Below are 21,522 nucleotides of genomic sequence, written 5' to 3'. Positions count from 1 at the left end.
TGACAGATTGGATAAGAAAACTATACACAAGGACAGAACAGTCCTAAATACTTGTCTGCTAATAACAGAGCTTCGAAGTACATGAAACAAAAACTAATAGTAACGAAAGGAGAAATAGGCAAATCCAAAATTATAACCAGAGATTTCAAAGCCCTTTCATGAGTGATTGGTAGAACAAGCGGACAGTAACTTAGTAAGGCTAGAGAAGACTTGAGCAAAACTGGACATAATTGGCATCTATAGAGCACTGTACCCAGCATGAGCACTGAATATTCTTTTCTAGTGCTGGTGAAAAATCCCACCAAGATACATTATATTCTAGGTCATAAAACAACCACAAATTTGAAAAAATTAAAATCATACAGAGGATGTTATCTGATCACAATAGAATTACAAAGTAATTAAAAACATAAAAATGAATTAAAAGTAATAAATCAATAAAAAAATTAAAAACAGTAATAACAGAAAATTTTCTGGAAAACGTCCAACTATTTAGATATTAAACAGCATACCTCTATATAATCTATGAGTGCAAGAAGTCACAAGGGAAATTTGAAAATATTTTTGATTTAATGGAAATGAAAATACACCAAAAATTGAAGGATGCAGCTAAAGCAGTACTTACAGAGAATTTTTACTTAAGACAACTGTGTCTCCCTCTCTCTCTGACCCTCCCCCGTTCATGCTCTGTCTCTCTCTGTCCCAAAAATAAATAAACGTTGAAAAAAAAATTAAAAAAAAATAAAATAAATACTTATATTTAAAAAGAAAGATCTCAGGGCACCAGTGTGGCTCAGTTGGTTAAGCATCTAACTTTGGCTCAGGTCATGATCTCATGGTTCACAGGTTCGAGCCCTGCATCAGGCTCTGTGCTGACAGCTAGGAGCCTGCTTCAGATTCTGTGTCTCCCTCTCTCTCTGCCCCTCCCCTCCTGTGCTCTCTCTGTCTCTCAAAAATAAATATTTTTAAAAAATCTCAAATCAGTAATCTAAGCTTCCAACATAAGAACCAGAAAAGAAGAGCAAGTCAAACCCGAAGCAAGTAGAAGAAAGGAAATGATAACAGTAGAAAGCACTAACATTGCAAACAGAAAACCATCAGCAAAAATGAAGGAAATCAAAACTTGGGTTTTTTTTTTTGAAAAGAGCAATACAGTTTATAAACCTCTAAATAAAAATTTGAAAAGAGAAATGACACATGTAATTCAGAAACATCAGAAATAAAAAGGATGTTTAATCCTATAGGCATTAAAGCAATATAGATGTATTATGAATAATTTAATGCATACAAATTTGAAAAATTAGGTGAAAGAAAAATTCATTGAAAGGCATAAACCAAAACTCACTCAAAAAAAAAAAAAAAGCATAAATAGGTCCTGCTATTAAATTGAATTTTTAGTTGATAGAAATCCCACAAAGAAAAGTCCAGGCACAGATAGATTTCCTGGTGAATTCTAAGAAGCATTTAATAGAGTACAATTTTATACAATATTTCCAGAAATAGGAGGGAATATGTCCCCAAAATATCTATAAAGTATTACCTGAGACTTAAGACTTATAAAAAAAGATATCATAAGAAAATAACAACCAGTATCACTGAAGAACATATATATAGGATAGTAAACATCATAAATGGAGTTTGAGGAATACACAGTTGGTTTAACATTTGGAAATCATTCATTGTTATTTATCATACTAACAGACTTACAAAGAAAATTGGATATGACCATCTCAATAGATGCAGAAAAACTACTACAAAAATCCAACCACCATTCATTATGAACACTCTTATCAAACTAGGAATATAAGAGAACCTCCTCAACCCGATAAAGGAAATCTACAAAAATCCTACAGCTAACATTATACTCAGTGGTGAAAGACTGAATGCTTTATCTCTAAGATGAAGAACAAGACAAGGATGTCTGCTCTCACCACTTCTTTACAACACTGGACTGAAGGTCCTAGTCCATGCAGTAAAGCAAGATGGAGGGGGAAGACACTGAGATTGGAAAAGAAGATCTGAAAGCGTCTTTATCCACAGTTGACATTGATTGACTGGGTACACAATCCCAAGGAACCTACCAAAAAGCTACTGGAATTAATAAGTGAGTTTATCAGGGTTGTGAGATACAGAAACCAACTGTACTGCCATATTCCAGCAAGAAACATTGGGAAATTGAATTTTTAAAAAATAACATTTACAGTAGCATAAGGAAATATGAAACACCTAAGAGAAAAAAAATCTGTATGACTTGTACACTAAAAACTGCAAAACATTGCTGAGAGAACTTAAAGAAGACCTAAATAAATGACGAGATATATGGTGGTCGTAGATCAGAAGACTATTGTTAAGATGTCCATTGTCTCCAAATTGGTACCTGCATTCAATGCAGTAACAGTCAAAAGTTCCAGCAGTTTTTTTGGGGAAATTGACAAGTTGATTTGAAAATTTATATGGAAACGCATAGGAGCTAGACTAGCCAAAACAATTTGGAAAAAAAAATTTAGAGAACTTTTACTACTTGATTCTAAGACTTACTACAAAGCTACTATTCTCAAGACATTGTGGTATCAGCATAAAGATATATAGATTAATGGGACATAGCTGAGAAAACTTGCCAATATACATGTGTATCTCACACAGGTGCCAAGGCAATATAATTGGAAAACAATATTCTTTTCAACAAATTGCATATTAAAATCAGAAAAATGAAACTTGATTTTTATCTTGATTTTATATATACCATTTATATGAAGTTTTGTATCTGGTGAGAGATCATAGATATAAATATAAATGCCCAAACCATAAAATATCTACAGGTAAGCAAAGGAGAAAATCTTAGTGACCTTGGTTCTGGCAAAATATTTTATTTTTTATTTTTACTTATTTTTTATTTTTTCCTATTTTAAGTTTTTTATTGAGGCATAATCTGTATACAATAAAATATACAGATTCTAAGTATAATTAGATGAGTTTTGTCAATTGAATACTTCCATATAACCACCAAACTAAAATTTAGAACATTCCTACCAACATCATGTCCCATTACAGTTACCCTCACACTCTCACCCTTATTCCATTTTATATCGACAAGCAGTTCATGATAAAATAAAATACAACAATATTTAAATTTTGTATGTCAAATAGTATAACAGCCCCACATAAGTCAAAGCATGTTAACGTCTTTAGAAGAAATTAATTAAAAACTCAAATATGAAAAACCTATTTATCTAGGACAATGGAAGCATCAATTACTCTATTAATAAAGTTATATTAATATGGGGAAGACAATATATCCTTATATTTTAGCACATCTTGAAGGAAGAGGTACATTGAGACCCAATATTTACTAACAAAAAAATTCAGGTATTTTCTTTGGGCTGTCTGTACATTTGAGTTCTCCTAATACCTCTTTTATTTTATGATGGGCAGTTTATTTCCACTGACTCTAGTTAAAGGTTTGGTGTTTTTTTTTGGGGGGGGGGTTGGTTTGATTTTTTTTTTATAATATAATTTATTGTCAAATTGGTTTCCATACAACACCCAGTGCTCATCCCAACAGGTGCCCTCCTCAGTGCCCATCACCCATTTTCCCCTCTCTCCCACCCCTATGTACCCTCAGTTTGTTCTCAGTATTTAAGAGTCTCTTATGGTTTGCCTCCTTCCTTCTCTGTAACTTTTTCCCCCCTTTCCCCTCCCCTCTGGTCTTCTGTTAATTTCTCAGGATCCACATATGAGTGAGAACATATGGTGTCTGTCTTTCTCTGCCTGACTTTCCTTAGCATAATACCCTGCAGTTCCATCCACGTTGCTGAAAGTGGCCAGATTTCATTTTTTCTCATTTTCAAGTAGTATTCCCTTGTATATATAAAACACATCTTTATCCATTCGTCAGTTGATGGACATTTAGGCTCTTTCTATAATTTGGCTACTGTTGAAAGTGCTGCTATAAACATTGGGGCACAAGTGCCCCTATGCATCGGCACTCCTGCATCCCTTGGGTAAATTCCTAGCAGTGTTATTGCTGGGTCAAAGGGGAGCTCTATTCTTAATTTTTTGAAGAACCTGCACACTGTTTCCCAGAGCGGCTGCTCCAGTTTGCATTTCCACCAACAGTTCCCATTTCTCCACATCCTCTCCAGCATCTATAGTGTCCTGATTTGTCGCTTTAGCCACTCTGACTGGCGTGAGGTGGTATGTCAGTGTGGTTTTTGATTTCTATTTCCCTGATGAGGAGTGACATTGAGCATTTTTTCATGTGTCTGTTAGCCATCTGGATGTCTGTTTTGGATAAGTGTCTATTCATGTCTTCTTCCCGTTTCTTCACTGGATTATTTGTTTTTCGAGTGTGGAGTTTGGTGAGTTCTTGCATACTAGCCCTTTATCCAACATGTCACTTGGCAGATATCTTTTCCCATTCAGTTGGTTGCCTTTTAGTTTTGTTGATTGTTTCCTTTGCAGTGCAGAAGCTTTTTATCTTGATGAGGTCCCGATAGTTCATCTTTGCTTTTAATTCCCTTGCCTTTGGAGATGCGTCAAGTAAGAAATGGCTGCAGCCGAGGACAGGGAGTGAATTTTAAGCAGACTCCACACACAGCACGGAGCCCCACATGGGACTTGGTCCCATGACCCTAGGATCATGACCTGAGCTGAAATTGAGTCCTCTGCTTAACTGACTGAGCCACCCAGGCGCCCCAGTGGGGAGCAACAGAGTTCTTGATGAGCTCTGTGGTGGCTGTTTTTACAGACGAGATGACAGCGGGGAAAGCGGTGATGGGATTGGTTCCTTTAGCTCACAGGAATAGTGGAACTTTGAAGTGGTGGCGGTCAGCTGGTGACACAGACTGCAGCTAAGTTCCTTTAATTCAGCAAATCCACACAGCCCCTGGCCCCTGGTACGCTGCTGTTGACCTGACCCATGTTCTTTCCCATCCCAAGCAGTAAACAAAAGGAGAAGCAATTGGCATTGGCACGGAAAGAAGAGGATGTGCCTTTACATCTTACTCTCAGGGCTGTCGGCTCTCCTGCTGTTTCCCCCCCCCGGGGCTTGCACATCTCCGTCCCCGCAGACCATCGTGCCTTTCCATTACTTTGGTGACCTTATACTAAACAGATGCAGTGAGCAGAAAATAAGTCCCCAGATGACTTAATAAGACAGATGCACACCAGAAGGAGAGAGATACATTTTGCACAATGTTAAGGGTTTGCCACATAACTAAAGCTAATGGACATTTGGGGATATCCTTTCTAAAGTGAGAGACAAGTTGCACTACCTTGTACCGTCCACCTTGAAGGCACACAGCACTTAGAGGGGCTCCCTGGATTTAGGGGGTAAAATATGCCCCATTGGGGCATGCTGCTCCAACCCATATTAGAGGTAACCTAAGGAGGCTGCCAGGCTCTAGCGGGACATGGTGTTCTTACAAACATGGTAGCAGGTCCACGGTGTGGTCAAGCTGCCCCACCACTTCCCCTTGATGGCCAAGCAGTCCTGCCAGTATTGGAAATGTCTGTGAGAGACTGTGAACTTGTGTATGGAGTCTCCCAAGAGTTTTAATAAGAGGATCTCAGCACAGAGGGTTTAGGAGAAAGGTAGTGCCCTCTTCTGCCTACAACTGTGTTACATTTGAAAATCAATTCTGGCTCTGCTACTGGGCCCTGGTAGAGACTGGATGCTTGGCAGTGGGATTCCAGGTGCCCTGTGACTATGAACTGACCTGGGCTTTATCTAATCCAATGAACCATAAAACTGAGAGTGAACAGCATCATCTCAGAATGAAATGGATGCAGGATAGAAAAGAATGGGTCTGAGAAGGTCCAGAGAGCTCTGTATGCTGTATGAGCCAGTGCCCAGGTTCCTTCAGCACTGCTTATGTTCACTGGCTCTGCTTCATGTCCGTGCCTTTGGCTTCGTAGGGAGTCCCCTGTGACGAGCTAACAGAGAGAGACTACATTAGGTCTCTTTCCCCATGGATCTGCGCAGGATTCTGGCAACATCCAAACGTGGACGGTCACTAGATTACAACCCCTCAATAGGCCCAGAAAATGGCCAAGGCTATCCTCCTAGTGAGCCCAACTGGTTGTACACTTCATGTAGGAAGGTGAAATAGCTTGAGACAGGGATCTTATTGACTGTGGGCAGTGGCTAATAACTTCTCACATAATTGGGTACTTGGAATTAAATTGGAAAAGTGGTGATTGGGTGTGGGGACATGTGTACTCAGAATGGGCATAGAGTATACTTGTGTCCTTGTGAATGCCCTCCAAAGGGTTTATGAAGCAGAAAGCCCTAAGTATTCAGATGGACAAGATGATCCGTCCTGTGGATGTCGTTTTTTTCACCTGGTTGCTCACTGGAGCCATGTCCAAAGTGGTCATGGGTATCAAGATCAAGGGTACAGATAGACTCATAAACATGGTCTTTTCCTCACGGAGTCTGTTCTGGCTCTATAGTCACAGCTAACTGTACAGCGAAGGCCGTTGCTTTGCCTCCAGCAATGGGATGTGCTAGCTGCCTGGCGGCAGGCTGATGATATTGGAACCTTCCCATATAGAGGTGGCATCCCTTTATATGCACAGTGATAAATATTCTGGATGTGTATTTTCTTTCTCAGCTTGTGTTACTTCTGTCAGCAATACCATTTATTATAGAAGCCTTATCCATCATCATTTTATTCCATACAACATTGCCTCTACCCAGGGGGCCCATTTGCAGCAAAAGAAGTGTGGTAATAGGCTGAGAACAACAAAACACACTCACCATATGTGCCATCGCTTAGAAACAGCTGGCTTTGACAGAACGGAAGTGTGATTTGCTGAAGATCAGGCCAAGCACCAGCAGACACACACCTGGTAATAAGTCGTTGCACATGGATGCTAATCTGTCTTATTTCTTTTTTTCTTTCCTCTGTTTATTTACTCTCAAAACAGTCCTCATCCATAAGTGAGCTCTGTTTTTCTTTTTTTTTTTTAATTTTTTTTAATGTTTATTTTTGAGAGAGAGAGACAGAACATGAGCGGGGGAGGGGCAGAACGAGAGGGAGACACAGAATCCAAAGCAGGCTCCAGGCTCTGAGCTGTCAGCACAGAGCCCGACAACGGGGTTCAAACTTGTGAATTGCAAGATTATGACCTGAGCCAAAGTCAGATGCTTACCCGACTGAGCCACCCGGGTGCCCTTGAGCTCTGTTTTTCTAATTACATGGACATTCCCAACTCAGATTCAACAGGTCTTAAGCTGAATTTCTTACGTTTCTCATCATAAAAGTTGTTTCTTTTCAGCATTCCTCTCGCCCTCGGTTTATGACACCATCATTTGTTTACCCAGTCATCCAAGCCAGAAAAGTAGAGGTTATGCTTGACTTCTTACCTTTCATCAGCCCCCATGTGTAATCTGTCATAAAGTCCTATTCTACCTCCAGAGAATCTCCCAAAACTGGCATTTTTCTCCCTCCTTGTGGCATCTTCTCATTGTTCTCCTCTCTCCTGCATCTGCAGAATCTTTCTGATTGGTTTCTTCCTCTCTAATCTTCTCCCTGTCCCTGCAGAAATACTGAAGTGATGTTTCCAAAGCACAAATCACCTCCTTACCTGAGACATGCCAGGGACTCACCCTTAGCTATCCCCACGTGATGCTCCCTCTCCCTAGGTTGCTCTTCTCTGGCTCAGTTACATGGCAACAAGATCTTCATCTTTGATACTTGGCTCACATACCTCCTTAGCTAGGAGATGCCTTCCCTGACTTAGCTAGGCACACCCGTCTTACATACTCATTTGTCACACTTCTGCAAATATCTGTATATTTGTCTGCCGCCTCCGTTAGGAGCTCCGAAAGGACAGCTTCATTAGACCTAGTAGATGCTTAATGAATATGTGTTGCTTCTTGAATGAGTCAGTGAGTGAGTGAGTGAGTGAGTGAGTGAGTGAGTGAATCCTTATAACTGGATGTTGTAATGTTTCCTTTTTGTAAGGTTGCAGGGGATAGAGAAGAAATGTTCAAGGGATTAAGCCCTCTTTTGGGCTCTGTGCTGACAGCACAGAGCCTGCTTGGAATTCTCTCTCTCCCTCTCTGTCTCTGTCCCTCTCCGCTGGTGCTTGCGTACTTTTTCCTTCTCCCTCCCACTCTCTCTCAAAATAAATAAATATTTTAAAAAACCACTTCAGTTCTTACTAGGTATTTTGCATTTTAACTTCTTTCCCTGTTGGTATATTCAGAAAAAATATTTTTGTAATGTTTTCTCTCTTTCAGTTTTCTATCGTAGAAAGAGTAGATCATTTAAAACTGGATATATTGCAACATTACCTATAAAGCCGAAGTTTATATTGTTGTTTTAAATATCACTCATTTATTATAAGACAAGGTATGATTGTTACAAGGTAGTCTTCATTCTGGTCACTATTGTTTGTATTCTACTTGCTAGTCTTTTGTTTGATTACTATTATAGCCCACTTAAGTATAAATAGTGACTAATATTTGAAGAGTTTAAAACAGAATTAAATTATTGGAATAAGTGTTATAATTCTCTTTAAAACAAATCACCTTTCTATATATCCTTGATGAGAGCAAAAATAGGTAATTGAACTGTCATAAATCACTGTTGTCAAAGGAAAAACAAATATCGTCCAGGTTTCCAAATCTAATGTCGTGTATATTTGCAAAGGTAAATTGTGGAGGAAGTCATAAAAAATGTGCTCACTCTTAGCCTTCCAGAAGTTTCTGCTTTCTAAATTCATTTTTGTTGTGGCATGAACACTAGTTCATAAACCTAGGCCATCCATTGGGTACCATCATTCATTCATTCATTCATTCGGTACCTACTTTTTTTTGAGTGCCTATTATGTTCAGGGAATTTGGGTAGAAGAATGCAGGCTCCACAAAGGAATCCCACCTCTGTACACAGTGCTTTGCAAATGGCGGTGGCAGAAAAGTTGTGAATTCATACTTTCTTAGAATTTGTGCTCTTACTAATCAATATAAATCAAGAGGCATGTTCCTGCTTTTATGAAATTAGCTCCCATAGATCATTATCTATTTAAAGTTTGAGAAAGCAGAAACTTCATGAGGGCAGAGACATATCTTGTCACTGCCCTACCCCTTGCCATCCAGGAGTTGGTAAGCCTTCTTTTGTTGAATGCTTACTATGTGCTAGTCATCATTCTGAATGCTTTATAGGGACTTAACCTTTCAAGAATGCTAAGAAGAGGAGTGTTGTGATTACCATTTTAAGGTAATCTGAGGCCCAGAAAGACTGGGTTATTTGGCAAAACTCATAGAGCTAGTAAATCACAGAAGCAAGACTCAAAGCCAGATAGTTGGATATCAGAGTCCTACCTAGCTCTCTACTCCCACCATGACACTTCCTAATCAATGTTGACTTAATAAGTGAAAACAATTTCAGAGTAAGTTAACTTTAAAAATGGAATACGAATGTAGATCTTAAAATGAAAAACCAAAAGAAAAATGCAACTTTCTAATATTCTTTGTGAGGAATGCTAACTTGTCTCTACGCACTCAGTTCTCGTTGTGTGGATGCATTCATTTATGTGCTCAGACTACCATAAGACAGAACAGTGCTGCCCAAGAAGTCTGGATTTGGAGTCAAATTCAAACACTGGCTCTGGCATCTATTTACTATGCACATGATCTTGAAGAATTTAACTTCTTCAGCTTTTGACTTCCTCATCCATAAAATGGAAATAAAAATAGCTGTCACAAATGGCTTTGTCTTTTTAAAGTGAATCAAACACGATGATGTATGAAAAGTACCTGACACAAAAAAAGATGTTACCATCTTGTCTTCCCTTTGCCTCTCCCTCCCTTTGTCCTTCTTGCTCCCCTCCCCTTTACTCTTCTTACCTGCCATTAGCCATGTCACCTCATAAAAGTCAGTCAACTCTTCCAGGACTTAATTTCTCTCCTATAAGACAAGAGGACTAGTTATTTGGTTTCCAAGATCCTTTGACTCTATAATCCTATGATTCAGTGATTTAATAACTTGCTTTTTCATCATATCATAACAGCCCAGTGTACTGAGGGGTGGGTTTTGAAATGAGGCCTCACCGTTTAGTGCGGTTGGCTAAGTTGTTTTGTTTTGTTTTGTTTTTTCCCAAACATCCCATCACATAGAACCTGGTCTGAATGTATTTGAGTTAAATAGGGTGAAAACTTGGTTTAAATATGTAAATAGTTTTGCAATAACAACACATATGTTAACTGCATCTACTAGTAATCACCTGTCTGACAAGGTTTATATCTCCCTTCCCTTCCCCTGTTTAGGTACTATACAGGAAGCCTAGAGGCCAGGTCAACAAATGCTAAAACTCTAGGTTTAATCCACACAGCAACGAAGGGGCTAATGAGAGCTGTCGAAATCGGTGGAATAGATTCGGTGATGGAATGGGAGGTGGATGAAGTGCTCAACTGGACAAACACGCTGAACTTTGATGAGTAAATACATGCTGCTTTTGTTGGGGAGCAGGACAGGCCTCATATATTTTTCTGTTTCCCACTCCCGTGTTGAATCTTGGACCCACAAATGTAATATTTACTTTAAAAAAGAGTATTGTCTAGAAAAAAGAAGAAATGAAGGAAGAATATTTAAAAAGATGATGTAAAAGTAGAAAAGGAAAATTAGACTTAGGTGTTCTTTTTTTTTTTTTTTAATGTTTATTTTTGAGAGAGAAAGAGAGTGTGAGAGGGGGAGGTGCAGAGGGAGAGAGGGACACAGGATCCAAAGCAGGCTCTGCTCTAACTACAGACAGCCTGATGCCGGGCTCGAGCTTGCAAACCACGAGATCGTGACGTGAGCCAGAGTCGGAAGCTTAACCGACTGAGCCACCCACTCACCCCTAGGTGTTCTTTTTTTTAATTGAAGTGTAGCCAACTTACAATGTTATATGAGTTTTAGGTCTGTAACATAGTGATTCAGCAATTCTGTAGATAGCTCGGTGCTCACCACATGAAGTATACTCCCCATCTGTCACCATACAACTTTACTACAACATTATTAACTATTCCCGATGCTGTACTTTTCACATCTGTGACTTACTTATTTTGTAACTCGAAGTTTGTACCTCATGATCCCCTTTATCTATTTCGAACATCCCTCCAGCCACCTCCCCTTTGACAACCACTAGTTCTTTCTATTTTTTGTTTATTCATTTATTTTTTTTCTTAGATACCACACAAAGTGAAATCTTATGGTACTTGTCTTTCTCCATATAACTAATTTCACCTAGCACTATACCTTCTAGGTTCATCCATATTTTCACATATGTCAAGATCGCATTCTTTCTTTATAGCTGAGTAATATTCCACTATATATCCATTCATCCATCAGTGGACACTTGGGTTGCTTCTATTTTGTGGCTACTGTAAATAATGTTGCAGTAAACATATATATCTTTACAAATCCGTATTTTTTTTCTTTTGGTAAATACCCAGTAGTGAAATTACTGGATCAAATGGTATTTCTATTTTTAATTTTTAGGAACATCTGTAATATTTTCCACTGTAGTGCACCAATTTACATCCCCATCAACAGTGCATGAGGGTTTCCTTTTCTCCACATCCTCACCAATGGTTACTATTTCTTGTCTTTTTGATTCTGGGCACTTTGACAAGTAGAGGGTGATACATCATTGTGGGTTTAATTTGCATTTGCCTCATGATTAGTGATGTTGAGCATCTTCATAAATTTGTTGGCCATCTGTATGTCTTCTTTGAAAAAAAAATGTTTATTCGTGTGTCTTCTGCCCATTTTGAATTCTTTGTTTTTTGTGTGTTTGTTGAGTTGTTAAGCTCTTTATGTATTTTGGATATTAACCCCCTATTGAATGTTTCATCTGTAAATACCTCCCATTCAGTAGGTTGCCTTTTCATTTTGTTTACAGTTTACTTTGCTTTGTAAAAACTTTTTATTTTGGTGTAATCCCAGTAGTTTATTTTTGGTTTTGTGTTCTTTGCCTGAGGAGACATAGCTAGAAAAATGTTTGTAAGGCCAATATTGAGAAATAACTGCCTACATTTTTTTTCCCTAAGAGATTTATGGTTTTAGGTCTCACATTTAGGTCTGTAATCATTTTGAGTTTATTTTTCTGTGTGGTTTGAGAAAGTAGTCCAGCTTCGTTCTTTTGCATGTAGCTGTCCAGTTTAACCAGCGCTATTTATTGAAGAGAATATTGTATATTCTTGCCTCCTTTGTCATAGACTACTTGATCATATAAGCATGGATTTATTTCTGGCTCTGTATCCTATTCCACTGATTTACATGTCTGTTTTTGTGCCAGTACCAAACTGTTTTAATTACTATAGCTTTGTGTAGTGTATTTTGAGATCTCGGATTGTGATACCTCCAGCTTTGTTCTTTCTCAAGATTGCTTTGGCTATTTGGGGTCTTTTGTGTTTCCATATGACTTTGTAGGATTATATGGTTTGTTCTGTGAGTAATGCTCTTGGTATTTTGATAGGGATTGCAATTAAATCTGTGTATTGCTTTGGGTAGTATGAACATTTTAGCAACATTAATCTTCTAAAGTGCGAGCACAGTATATCTTTCTCTTTGTGTTGTGTTCATTTGCGTTCATCTGTGTCTTACTGTTTTCAGAGTATGGGTCTTTCACCACCTTGGTTAAGTTTTTTCCTAGGTATTTTATTCTTTTTGGTGCAGTTGTACATGGAATTGTTTTCTTAATTTCTCTTTCTGCTACTTCATTATTAGTGCTTAGAAATGCAACAGATTTCTGTATTATATTAATTTTGCATTCTGCAACTTTGCTAAACTCATTTATGAGTTCTAATAGCTTTTTGGTGGCGTCCTTCAGGTTTTCTATATATAGTATCATGTCAACTGCAAATAGTGACAGTTTGACTTCTTCCTTACCAATTTAGATGCCTTTTATTTCTTGTTTTGTTGTTGTGGCTAGGACTTCGAGTACTATGTTCAATAAAAGTGGTGAGTAGACGTTCTTGCCTTGTTCCTGATTTTGGAAGAAAGGCTCTCAGTTTTTCAGCGTTGTGAGCTATGGGTTTTTCCTCTGTAGCCTTTATTGTATTGAGGTATATTCCCTCTAAACCCACTTGTTTGAGAGTTGTTTTTTTTTTTTTTTTTTTTTTTATCATGAATGATGTTGTATTTTGTCAGATGGTTTTTTTCCCGTCTATTGAGAGGATCATATGTTTTTTCTTCTTCTTCTTGTTAACATGATGTATCATATTGATTTGCAGCTCCTGAGCCCCTTTTGCATCCTAGACTAAATCCCACTTGCTTGTGGTGAATTAATCTTTCAGTGTATTATTGAATTCACTTTGTTAATATTTTGTTGAGGATTTTTGCATCTATGTTATCAGGTCAATTAGCCCACAGTTTCGTTTGGTTTTGTGTTTCTGTCATGTCTGACTGGTTCTGGTATCAGGGTGATACTGGCCTCACAGAATGAATTTGGAAGTTTTCCTTTCTCTTCTATTTTTTGGAACATTTGAGAAGAATACGTATTAACTTTTCTTAAAATGTTTGGTAGGGGCACCTGGGTGGCTCAGTCGGTTAAGCATGCAACTTCAGCTCAGGTCATGATCTCAGGTTTGTGGGTTCAAGCCCTGTGTCTGGCTCTGTGCTGACAGCTCAGAGCCTGAAGCCTGCTTCAAATTCTGTGTCTCCCTCTGTCTCTGCCCCTCCCCTGCTCTCACTCTGTCTCTCTCTCTCTCCAAAAATAAATAAGCATTAAAAAATTTTAAATGTTTGGTAGAATTCATGTATGAAGGCATATAGTCATGGACTTTTGTTTGTTGAGAGGTTTTTGATTACTGATTCATTTTCATTCCTAGTAATTGACGTGTTCAAATTTTACTATTTCTTCCTCATTCACTTTTAGAACATTGTATGTTTCTAGGAATGTATCCATTTCTTCCAGATTGTCCAATTTGTTGGCATATAATTTTACATAACATTCTCTTATAATCTTTTGTATTTGGGGCATCTGCTGTAATTTCTCCTTCATTTCTGATTTTATTCTCTTTTTTTCTTGATGAGTCTAAAGGTTTATCAGTTTTGTTGATCTTTTCAGAGAACTACCTCTTGTTTCCATTGATCCTTTCTATTTTTCTTTTACTATCTATGTTATTTATTTCCTCTCTAATCTTTATTATTTTTTCCTCTTACTAGCTTTGGGCTTGGTTTGTTCTTTTTTTGTTTTTTCGGTTCCTTAGGTGTAAGCTAGCTTGTTTGTTTGAGGTTTTTCTTGTCTCTTGAGTTAGGCCTGCATGACTATAAACTTGCCTCTTAGAACAGCCTTTGCTGCATCCCACTGATTTTGGACTGTTGTGCTTTCATTTTCATTTGTTTCCGTGTATTTCTTATTTCCTCCCTGATTTCTTGGTTGACCCATTGGCTATTTAGTAGTATGTTGTTTAGCTTCCATGTGTTTGTGATTTTTTTTTTTCAGTTTTTTTCTTTTTTTAACTGATTTCTAGTTTCATACTGTTGTGGTCAGAAAAGATGCTTGATGTGATTTCAGTCTTTGTAAATTTATTAACACTTGTTTTCTGGCCTGGCTTTGTGGTCTAACATTTGATCTGTCTTGGAGAATGTCCTTTGTGCATGTACTTGAAAAGAATACATATTCTGCATTTGGATGGAATTTTCTCTAGACATCTGTTAGCTTCATCTGGTCTAATATGTCGTTCAGAGCCACTGTTTTCTTATTGATTTTCCATGTGGGCAGTCTGTCCCTTGACATAGATGTGGTGTTAAAATCCCCTAGTATTATTATATAATTGTCTGTTTCTCCCTTCATATCTGTTAACATTTGCTAGGTGCCTCTGTGTTGGGTGCAGAGATATTTACAATGGTTATATCATCTTGTTGGATTGATCCCTTCATCATTGTGTAATGCCATTCTTTGTCCCTTGCTTCTTTGTTTTAAAGTCTATCTTGTCTGATATAAATATTGCTACCCTGGCTTTTTTTTCTGCTTCCATTTGCATTATTCCATGCCTTCACTTTCAGTCGATATGTGTCTTTAGTTTGAAGTGATTTCTTACAGGCAGCATATAGGTCTTGTGTTTTAATCCATTTCCTCGCCCTTTGTCTTTTGATTGGAATGTTTAGTCAGTTTTCATTTAAAGTACTTGTTCATAGGTAAACACTTACTGCCATTTTTGTTAATTTTTTTCTGCTCGTTTTTGTAGTTCTTTTCTGTTCCTTTCTTGTTCTCTTGCTTTCTTTTGTATGGTTTGATGGCTTTCTTTAGTGCTGTGTTACAGTATTCTAACTTTTCCTATTGAGCCCTGGACAACAAAAGTTTCCCAGGAATCCAGCTTGATAATTTGGGAATATTTCATTAACATTACTGAGCTCAAGCTACTGATTATCTCAGGCAAGACCAAACTTGCAAAGACCCTCCGCTACTAATGGCAGATGTCAGGTGTAAGTACCTTTTCCACAGCATATTCATGGTCTTCACAGTCTTCTCTTTGTTAGATCTTTGTAGTCATTTAGATGTTCGTAGCTGTCTCAATGACACCTTGTTGTTGAGAATTTCAGAGTCTGACATTTCCCTTCAGGAAAATTTGTAGCCACTGAAATCTGTGGACAGTTTTCAATAGTCAGAGCATTAGAATGACATAAATGTGTTGAACACTGATGTTGAATGGTACAAGCCAGTCTCTTCCCAAAAGGCTTGTGTGCCAGCCCCTGGTATGACAGATGGACCCTCCACTGGGAACCATCATGTGCGTCTTATGATGCACATTATAACAGTACCAACTGAGTACTTTAAAGTACTATGTACTTTAAAGAATAGGCAGAGTCAACTTAACTCCTGGACTCAAGTACACTGATGAGTACTGTTGTCCTTCTGTGGTATCCACAGATATGTTGCTGCAGGCACTTAGAATGTAAAACAGTCCTTGTGTTAGCGTCACCAACTTACCCACAGGATGGCCACGGTGACTGTTGCCAGCGTTTATCCCGCTGGACTTCAGGGTCATCTTCTCTATCAAGATGGATGTTCCTCTTCCAGGGTCTTCCTATTTTTCAAACCTGCAAGTGAATTTTGACATAACCTGTTTCATGGTCAGCTGCTGGACTAGCTTTGTCTCCTGATATTCTGTGAATCCTGTTGGTGAGAGCTCTTTGCCCGTGTGTGTTATGGGTAGTCTCCATGTCTGGAGCTGCTCCTTTGATATCTAAGACGTGTAGTTATGTGGCCTTTCTAGCCAGGGACTTTGCCTGGGCCATTAAGATGTTAAGTGTAGATTTCTGAGGGATTCAGCATAGATTCCATATACACGTTATTCTGTAAAAAAAGGTTCCAAAAATATCTTCGTGGGAAAGACAGATGAGCTCTGTGATATACACAGCATGGTAATGCTCTCATTAGATTGTTGCTTCTGTTTGTAAAACTTAGATTTCTTATCAGTTACAGCTGGTATGTTCATGATGAGAAAAAAATTTTTATCAATTTTTATCAATTAAATAAATTCATGTCCTAATCGCAGGTAGAACAGGTGAGATGAGATATGTTTGTGCCCCAGACTGTTAGGTCATAGAATAAATTGATTGAAGGTCCTTTATCTTGGTTCCTTGAAAGTGGAATGAGAACTTTCAGTATATGAACCCAAGGAAGGAGGATGATTGACCAACACCTGATAGCACTCCTATCCGAGCAACCACTGAGGACGGAATTGGCCTAAAGTTTTTTTTAAGTTTATTTATTTATTTTGAAAGAAACAGAGACAGCAAGAGCGGGGGAGGGGGGGAGAGGGAGGGAGGGAGGGAGGGAGGGAGGGAGGGAGAGAGAGAGAGAGAGAGAGAGAATGAATGAATGAATCCCAAGCGGGCTCTGCACCACCAACCAGCACAGAGCCAGACACAGGGCTTGACCTCACGAAACTGGGATCATGACCTGAGCCAAAACCAAGAAATGCACGCTCTGCTGACTGAGTCCCCCAAGCACCCTGAATTTACCTGAATTTAAGGTCAAGCCAGATTGAATTGTCTACCAAGACATCCCGGAGGGAGTTTCCACTGCCTTCTGTTTTGTTGCACCTTTTTCATGTGACAGTAACCCAGGAGCACCCATTTAAGGCTATAAAGTTCTTGGAGCAAAGGTACCAGTAACAGGAAGGAGACAAATTAGACACGATACTTTGTTTTAATTAAATACTCTTGGATAATATATACCTTCCTATACCAACAACAACAAAACTTCAGAAACAGCAGAACTAAAAATTCACATGGAATATATAAATACTTGAAAAATCACAGAGTTTTCTGAATTATATGATTCAGAATTCTCATTTTTGCTCTACGAGGTCCCTTTTCAGCACCTTTTGGTACCAACTCCTTACTTGATTTCTTGGGTGCAGCCACCTCCTTACGTGATTTCAAGGAGGCTTGGGAAAGGGAGGTGCAGAGCCTAAGATGAAATAGGGTAAGTCTCAGGAAACCTGCCTCTTGAAAGGCATCTTTACCTCCTCTTTGTAGCTCATCAGGTAGCCTTATCCCTTCCTGTTCTACCTCTTCCTGGGCTGCCTTGTCTACCTGTTTAGGGAACAGATGTGGCAGCCCTGAAGTTGTGCTTGATTTAAGTGTCATTGCTCATATTTACTGGACACGACAAAGGTAGCATTGTTGTCCCAGTAAGATCATAAAGCACACACTTTTCATTTCCGTTGACATGCTGGAAACCGTAAGTCTGGCAATCCAGAGCCAAGGAGAAAGTTTGTTGGGTTGTTGTTGTTGTTTTCCCCTGACTTTTTCCCTCCTAGAGAATTTTCTGTTTGTACTTCTAATTTAGAAATTAAGATCTTAGTATGCCCTCAATTGAGGACATGATCTTGCAAGAAGGAAACAGGATAAAATGAGATGATGTGTGCTGGACGAGCTCAGAGGGCACGAATATGGTAGATGGTAGGCACCATTTTTATTCTTCCTCCAATTCCTTGTTCTAGGGGTTACTTTAGATACATGAGAGTTAGTTGGACATGGAAAAGTCATGAGAATTAGACATTTGCACCTGTGAATTAGTCGGCATCAGTTCAAGATTTCATAGAGAAAGTGGAATTTTAGAAGTAGTCTAACATGTACTAATGGATCAGTTGATTACTAATACGTTGATTCAGTTTAATGAATGCCCATATAATGTGCTTAGGTATATTGCCAACTGGAAGGAAATTGCTACAAGCAACTCTTCAGCTAACTTCAAAAGTAGGTGATTTTGAGGGTTGCTGGAGGGGAGGTGGCTGGGGGATGGGCCAGATGGGTGACGGACGTCGAGGAGGGCACTTTTCGGGATGAGCACCGGGTGTCATATGTAAGAGGTGAATCACCAGTTTCTGCTCCTGAAGCTAAGACTACACTGGATGTTAACAGTTATAACTTGAATGTAAATTTTTTAAAAAGTAGGTGATTTTTAGTAATACTTTATGGGAAATTCTTATGAAGAAAATGATACATTCCACACACGGACATGCTTCGAAGCACCTAGCATTTCAGCACCCTACACTGTGCAGAGACACCAATGAATTTGCCAAGTCATTTGTACCTTTATGTGTAAGATTGTTATTTGGGAATAGAAGAAAATTTTGTTTTATTTAGGTTGGAAAAATGGTTTCAAGAAATGAATCCTCCCCTTAAAAAGTTGCTTGTCTCATGGTTTCCATAATTATTTTTAATGAGCAAGCTTCATTTGGCGAAATAAACGCCTCAAAATGTTAGGAGTGTTCTTGAGGCTCTGTGCCGCCATTGTGCTGCCACGGATAGCGTGTTGAGGAGGCATAGTCTCATGTCCTAGAAATATCACTAGTCCTAACATAGCTAATGCCTAATTGGGGTTATTGTACATTCTGGGGGTCCGGGTTCTGTCCTGCGATTGCCAGTGAGAGGCAGTACAGCGGAGAGGTTACACTGGTGGGGTGTTGATTCAGGCTGCCTGGCTTTGATTTCTGGCCCTACAGTGTACTGGCTGCGTGATCCTGGGGAAGTTACCAGCTCGGTTTCCCCCTCTCTAAAATGAGAATAACAGTGGCAGCTCTTAGGTCGTTGTGAGGTAATAAGAGATAATACATGTGAAGAGCTTAGAATGGCGCCTCGCATGTAACACGTACTCCCTAAGCGTCAGCTGTCATTCGCCTTAACCTACCCACTTATTTCCGAGCCAGAGCCGCCCCCACGGTCCAAGCGTCCTTCATCCACTTCAGGCTTCTCCCAACAGCCTCCAAACTGGTAAGCAGCCAGGGTGCTCCCCTCATAATAGGTAATGATCTTTTACAGATTTAAATCAGTACAGTTAAAGCATTTGTTTAACAAAATCTTCTCTTTCAATTACTGCGTGAAGTGCTGTCTGAAAGCGCTTTATAAGATTAACTCGTTTAATTTTCAGAACAACTCAGTGAGACGAGGTTCCTGTTACAGATGAGCAAAGAGATACCAAGTTACTTGCTCAGGGTCACCCAGTCAGTTCCTGGGATGGCTGGGATTTGAACTGAGGCAGGCTAGCTTCAGAAACCATGCTCTTTAACGACGAGGACCTTCTGCAGCTTCTCCTAATTTTCCACTGCATTTGAAATAAAACCCTGACGTCATCATGGCCTTCTGGCTCCGCCTCTGGCCACCCTTCCGCTCTTATGTCCTGCTGGCCCCCCCTCACTCCCAAACCTGCATCACTAGCCTCTCGCCTGTTCCTCAGAAATGCTCTGCGGTGGTTTCCGCTCGAGGGCTTTCATGGAGTTGATGGCCTTCTAGAGAACAGCTGTAGGTAACTACCCTGACTTGACTGCAGGGATTTGTCTCTTTGATACTAAATCCCCAATATGTAGCAAGTAGTAGGTCCTCAATGGCAGAGGAAAGAATGTGAAGGAATGACAAGTATAAAAACCGAAGCAGAGAATATAAATACTGAGTTAAAAGAGATTACTGTGAAGAGAAGGTCATTGGAAGGGGCATAGAATCGAGTGGTGGAGATTTGCACTATGAGCGAAGTCAGTGGAAGATGACGTGTGGTGGTTGGTGGCATGGGAGAAGAGGAGAGAACGTGTGTCATTACTCCAAGAAGCACGAGGAAATCAAATCACGAGAAGGTTTGGAACCTTTTCTCTGGAACCGTGAGCTAATAATCATGGAGCACTAGCTAAATGTCAAACTAGCTAAATGCTAGTTTTTTTACATGCACCATCGCACTTAATTCTCATGATTATGAGGTACGTATGTGCTATTATTATCCCTGTTTTACAGATGAGGACATTGAGAGGCTAAGTAACTTGCCCCAAATTACACAGCTACTTAGTAGTGGATCAGACCTCAAATCCAGGTCCTGCAGAACCTTTTGTAGACCATGGACCACTATGGTAGTGAAAAGTAGGATGAACTGAGAAACTTGAGACACATATGGTTTCAGTTAAGTAGTAGGATAGAAAAGTGCCTGCTTGAAGCAGGGTAGGAAGGGATGGGAAAAGGACCTTACGTGGCATATAGTGAGTAGCATATTGAATGAGTCTACACCTTCCATGTGACACCTTTCTAAACATTTGTCATTTCTCTCTAGGTTTCCCATTTGAGCAAGCACGTAAACGAGGATACGACTGTGCAGATATATCAGAGGAGAAATTGGGAATCCCAGAAGATACTTTAGATGGAAGTTTTTATGAAAAACCAAATTTTCCTAGACTATCACCTGATCTCACTTACGGAGTATAAAGTTCTCCGCTTTCCTGAGCGGTAGCCCTTCACACCCCGACTCCATCAGTTACTGTCGAGAGATCGTTTACTCTGACTGGAATGACTTGTGTGTTCTTGGCACAGAATCTGTCTACCTCAAGTAAATAAGGAAGCCTAAAGAGAAATAAGACATCAGACTCAAAACAACGGTCATGAAAATGTAGAAATTATTCCTTGTGTTCGAAGAAACTGCAGTAATCTCACAGTCCCACGTAAATAAATACATTTAGGTGCAAAAAAAAAAATCTTTGGATTTTCTTCTTGAAGCATTCTTCGGGTGTTCATGTCAGAGCTCTTTTTCCATTTAAAAAAGGAAAGGGGCACCTGGGTGGCTCAGTCTGTTAAGCGTCCAGCTTCGACTCAGGTCATGATCTTGGGGTCAGGGAGTTGGTCAGTGAGTTCGAGCCCCACGTCGGGCTCTGTGCTGACAGCTCGGAGTCTGGAGCCTGCTTCGGATTCTGTGTTGCCCTCTCTCTCTGCCCCTCCCCCACTCATGCTCTGTCTCTGTCTCTCAAAAATGAATAAATGTTAAAAAAAAATTAATAAATAGTCTAAAAGGAATAAGGGCAGTGTAACAAGTTTTCCTTTTATCTGAAAAGCAAAAGCCCAACCCGAAGTCCCAGCGTTAGTCACCTCAGGCATCCTTGAAATGAAACTAGGTCACGGGGCATCCTTAGCTCAAGGAGCTAGAAGAGCAAAAATCTGTCTTTCATCTTCCACAGGGGGAGGAGTAGAGGAGTGGAGGTAACTGCTGGGCCTCCCATATCCTTCAGGTCTGAATTACTGTGTGTTCCCAGAAGCATCCTTT

At 39.4% G+C, this 21,522-nt stretch overlaps 1 protein-coding gene across 14 annotated transcripts in view; it reads left to right on the top strand.

The window, feature by feature from the left end:
- CD1H11orf65 (chromosome D1 C11orf65 homolog) overlaps positions 1–20,959 on the top strand; it is a 64,554-nt gene extending 43,595 nt beyond the window's left edge. For all 14 annotated transcript variants that reach the window (XM_045038255.1, XM_045038250.1, XM_019811249.3 and 11 more), the window contains 3 exons: positions 10,277–10,447; positions 18,151–18,206; positions 20,542–20,959. In XM_045038255.1, the coding sequence (XP_044894190.1) occupies positions 10,277–10,447; positions 18,151–18,206; positions 20,542–20,693 (379 nt within the window). In that variant the 3' untranslated portion in view covers positions 20,694–20,959. The remainder of the gene's footprint in view (positions 1–10,276; positions 10,448–18,150; positions 18,207–20,541) is intronic.
- Positions 20,960–21,522: the final 563 nt, after the last annotated feature.

The sequence above is a fragment of the Felis catus genome, chromosome D1, assembly GCF_018350175.1.
Source record: "Felis catus isolate Fca126 chromosome D1, F.catus_Fca126_mat1.0, whole genome shotgun sequence".
Taxonomy (NCBI): Eukaryota; Metazoa; Chordata; class Mammalia; order Carnivora; family Felidae; genus Felis; species Felis catus.
This window is presented reverse-complemented; position numbering and strand designations above follow the sequence as displayed.